Source organism: Glandiceps talaboti, chromosome 14 (genome assembly GCF_964340395.1).
Source record: "Glandiceps talaboti chromosome 14, keGlaTala1.1, whole genome shotgun sequence".
NCBI lineage: Eukaryota > Metazoa > Hemichordata > Enteropneusta > Spengelidae > Glandiceps > Glandiceps talaboti.
Genome location: NC_135562.1, coordinates 11,832,043 through 11,837,042, shown reverse-complemented (window position 1 = coordinate 11,837,042; position 5,000 = coordinate 11,832,043). Strand labels below are relative to the sequence as shown.

The 5,000-nt window shown below is 35.7% G+C and overlaps 1 protein-coding gene across 2 annotated transcripts in view; it reads left to right on the top strand.

Moving 5' to 3' along the window:
* Positions 1-746: 746 nt before the first annotated feature.
* Positions 747-5,000, top strand: part of LOC144445649 (uncharacterized) — a 12,965-nt gene continuing 8,711 nt past the window's right edge. For both annotated transcript variants that reach the window (XM_078135274.1, XM_078135273.1), the window contains exons 1-5: positions 747-1,016; positions 2,629-2,778; positions 3,280-3,477; positions 4,303-4,665; positions 4,896-5,000. The exon at positions 4,896-5,000 is cut by the window's right edge and continues 30 nt beyond it. In XM_078135274.1, the coding sequence (XP_077991400.1) occupies positions 932-1,016; positions 2,629-2,778; positions 3,280-3,477; positions 4,303-4,665; positions 4,896-5,000 (901 nt within the window). In that variant the 5' untranslated portion in view covers positions 747-931. The remainder of the gene's footprint in view (positions 1,017-2,628; positions 2,779-3,279; positions 3,478-4,302; positions 4,666-4,895) is intronic.

The window sequence follows — 5,000 nt, the reverse complement described above, 5'->3', positions numbered from 1 at the left end:
ATGAATGTGTTATATGTGTTTATATGTGTATATATGTCTGCATAAAAGAAAATCGGTGAGTGCAATTAGTAGCACATAAAAATATAAACTAATTAATAAAACAAATTATTTGTGTGTTAGAAAAAAAACCCAGATACACCGAATTGTCAATTAGCATGTTAATAATTATAAAGTATAATTGGTAATGTCAAAATTAACGTTATTATACCATATAATCTAAAGTATGGAATTTTACAAAATGTCAGCCTGCAACCTTTTATACGAAGAATATCCATCCTAGCTTAAAGAAGAGCTTTCAGATTACATATGCACTGTTATGACGTAACAAGTCGACATACGTACCCCAGTAAATAAACAAATGATTTTCTATGTTAGTTACTTTTTACAGTGATAATCATTGCAATGATAGCCGATGACGATGTATGACTTTATAGCCATTTCGTCTGTTTTATAAAGTAATCGACACTATCGCTTTCGATTTTTGCCTTCATATAAAAATACATGTAACTTGCGATTTGTTAATACTCAGAACGCATGACAAGTTGGAACTGGTCATTGCATTACAATAGCCGATAACGTTATGAGAGAAGATTTGTATAGCCACTTCGTCTTTTTTATGACGTAATGGACACACTACTTTCCTCATATTAAAATACAGGACGTAACTTTTGGTTTTGTTAATACTCAGAACGCATCACTCTATAGCTATCCATTTCAATTACCCATACCCTCCACGTGACTTGTGGGCACCATATTTGCATTTGAAAGGCTAATTGTGACCGCGTTTGCAATTGAGAAGATAACCTAGGCGTGCCGATGTTACTTCCCCCTTTTTTTCACAAACGACAGAGAAGTCAGCCATGTCTTCGATGCCAGACCACCGTCTATTCATGATTCCTGTTTAACGAAATTGAAGTGGGTCAAATAGACAATGCCTTATCCCTATCCTGCCAATAGTAGTTGTGTTTACTTTTGTGTGACTGTGCTGTTTATAACTGTCACTGTCGTCACGTCAGGTAAGTCGAACTCTCTTTCTATATAGGCCAGACTTGTATTGTAGGTGTTAGCAATGCAGGAAGTGTAATATATCGTTATTTGTATTGGTCTTTTGTACCGTGTTGTTACCGATGTCTTACATCATGGTGGCATGTTAATCAACTAAAGTATGCGTATTGATGTCACAGGCTCTGTTTTTTTGCTCATACGCGCTGTACAAGTATGCGTACGCGTACTTTTGTCACAGGCTCTGTTTTTTGTTCATATGCCCTCTATAAATATGCGTACTGTTGTCATTGTCACAGGCTCTGTTTTTGCTCATACGCGCTCTACAAGCATGCGTACTGTTGTCACAGGCTCTGTTTTTTGCTCATACCACTGTACAAAATATAGTGGTCAGAGATATTAAACAAGTTTCAGGTCTTATAGTGTAGACGGTGTGAACAAATTGTATGCTCATTTTAATGGCTCCAAAGCATTGTGTTGAGTAAAATCACAGTGTACTCAATTGAGTACTTAGACACTGGTCCATGTCAACCAAGCCATAACTCGGACTACAGAGACAGCACGTATTACTTTGATGCTCTAAATCACGTGACTATGTCACGGGTGGTAGCCTACCCGTAGTTTGTCATTTGCTTGACTTTGCAATTGTCTTCACTGAAGTAGGAAGGGTTATTTTTGTGTTTTCCCACTGATTTGAAGACTGCATGGGCCGCACAGACAAAAAAGACCGACGTGGGGGTATTTAAGTGATGCGCCAGAAACAATTCTCTCTTTTTGGGGCCTTTAATAACGTCCCTGAAGACTTTATATTTAGACTAAGATATATCGTACGGACAGATCCTGGATTTACTTCTTGATAATTATCATCTATGAAGTAAAACAACGAACTTTGGAATTGTGATTTACAATTACTTTTTGGTGTATAAATTTAAAATATTTTATCTTGATTCCTATTTCTTCAATAAATCTTGGATTACCTGTTATCTTATTCCATCTGTATGATCAACGTTATATCAAAAGAAGACTACACTTCACTTAGATATCTTCTTTGAATAAGAAGACTCCTTGATCTACGTCCCATCCACTGCAAACCACGTCTTCTCTACATATCATTCCTCTTCCATTTTCATTTACATATAAACCAGAACCGAGGAAGGAAGAACATTGGTTAATATAGCTATATCAATGACATAGACCGTTGTATTTCACGCCAACTTGTTTTCCTCAAAACCTGAGAACCCAAGTCATTCAAATCACATCATTCCTTTAGAATAACATATGAACAATTGAATTGACGTTATGTCCGGATTTAGAATTTTAATATGTCACATACGAAACTAGTGTCAAAGGTTACTCAATCGTTTACATAACAAAAAGGGCGCATTTATTTCTATAACACATAGCTCAGAACTACCAAATTGGCTGGTGATTTCCGCATTCTCCAGTACAGTTTATACCATACATTGCCCCAAGGCAAATATTTCTTACATGAGTACTGTGCGGAGATATTACCATGCAAACACACAGTGTAGACAATATAGGGATATATTTGTATCTACAATCCAGAGAGAATTCTTATCGATATTGTGAAGGAATTTTCATAAACTCTTATGTTTTTGTCCATAGAAATAAACTACATAACTTTGAATGGTGACTATCCATTTGGAGGACAATTGCAACTACATGTATATGATAATAATGAACGGTGGTACATGTATGTCGTTTGTCCCGATGGATGGAACATGCGGAATGCTGAAGTGGTCTGCCGTGAACTCGGTAAAATTACATGCTTTACATTTTTTTGGTAAAATTACCCGTTTTATATTTTCTTGGTAAATAATAATGTAATAATATTAATAATGTTGGTTTTTATACAGCACACCCCCACTCTATGCTCAAAGCTCTTTACAATTATTACCTCTAGTTCGGACCTATAGGGACACAACGGCCATTTATACTTCTTCAACTCCCTGGGGAGCATACATCCATTGCAACCTATGTAATAGCATAGGATTAAAGCATTCACATTGCAACCTCTATCCTACCAGGTCCTAAATAATAAAGCCGGGTGCACTGAATGAATGGCTAAATTACGTGCTTTACATTTGCTTGGTAAAATTACATGTTTTATTACGTTTTCTTTCAAAACACGATAAATAATGAAACTTGTGTTAAGAAATTGAAAATATTTCCACCACTGAAATTGGATTAACGTGAATTATTTATATTATAAAATATACTCTGATCCCTTGATCTCTTTTCTGTTTATCAATTCAGGGTATGAAACTGGCGCCATGATGTTCTTTGATATCTCTACTATTGACCAACGAATAGATTTTTTTCCTGCGAAATTTCGTTGTCATGGGGATGAGATGCATCTGATTGATTGTCCCCAGGATACTCGAATTGGAAACTGTCCAAATGATTTGAGGCACAGAGAACATGTACAAGTTCAAGTTGGTGTTCGTTGTAACTGTAAGTTTCTTATATTAGATTGATATGAGTTAAAATGTTCCAAATTGCCATTACTTTCTCTAATTTATTTTATGTCACTGACGATATGGTATAAGTATATTATTCCCCAATATATTTCTTCATTCAGCCGGAAAATACAGGTAACCTAAGGGTTATCACTACTCGTCTAACGATTCGTAGTGACAAGGGGCTTAGGTCGCTCCTGTTTTCTTTGGATGAACAAAGAAAAATATTGGGAAATAATATCTCTAATTGTCCTTAATATAGTAAGCTGGAAATATTTGATAAAGCAAGTCTCATGTCAAGCCTTGTTACACCATTTGTATTTTTAAATGTTCATGGTACTGAGGTTTTAACAACATACATTTCCGATCAATACGCTTGTACACAAAAACGAAAACAAATAACAAACGAACAAACATAACACTGATTAGGAAGGAGATAAATTGCAAACATACATCAAAATTAAAGCTGTTTTGAGGCAAAAAAGTATCCATTATTTATTAAGACTATATTCAACCAAACATGTATAACTAAACTTGGAGGAATGTCAATGAACCCATGCCCCATACAACTTATGCATGTTGATTAAAAATTTTTCGAAGGGTACAGTTTCTCTGCTGTGGTGAAAAAGGGCAGTAACATACATTCTCGTGCTTTTAAATAAAAAACTGAATCATTTACAATTCAACAATGAAGATTTATGATAATACAATAAATAATGTTTCTTGACTGAGCCTTTCCATTTCACTGATGAACATAATTATCATGATGAACAAAATATTATTTTATGTATTGATACTGATTTTTATTCTATTATTTCAGTTCCGGGATACATGGGTTGTTACCAATTAACGGACGAAATGGTTAGGTTTTCCGTTGAAATTCCATGTACAAGTTCGGGATCTAGCTCTAGGGGAAGGGGAGGGGGAAGGAGGTCGAGTTCCTCTGAAAAGGACTGTTCACCTACGACACTCACAGAATGTCTAGAGTATTGTCATCCATATCAGTACGCAGCTGTGAGTGAAGAGAACAACTGTCTCTGCTGGGAAGATACCACGGTATTCCAGAACATGATGGGAAGTATGCAACGACTCAATAATGAACGATGTGACAGACTCTGTGAAGAAGATGACAACGAAATGACAATTTGTGGTGGTGATGACAACACTGCCAGTGTCTACAGACGTGAGTACATGGTTTAAGAAGTTTGTCAATCTACAGTGGAACAATTAGGCTGATAGATAGAGACAAAGGTTTCATATATGTCGACGAAATCTGTTGATTGCGGTGAAATTAGACATGCTCATTGAAAGGTTCGTATTGAGCTATAAAAAAGTAGCCGAAATTGCTAAAAATAATAAATTTCGATAAATTGGGGTCATGTACAAGTAAAGGGTCTTTATTTTTCTCCCTAGGAAACATGATGAGACTTCATGGTGGAGATAACCCTTTTGAAGGACAGTTACAAGTACTCATTGATAACAAGTGGCATGTTGTTTGTAGTCATGGATGGAACTTGA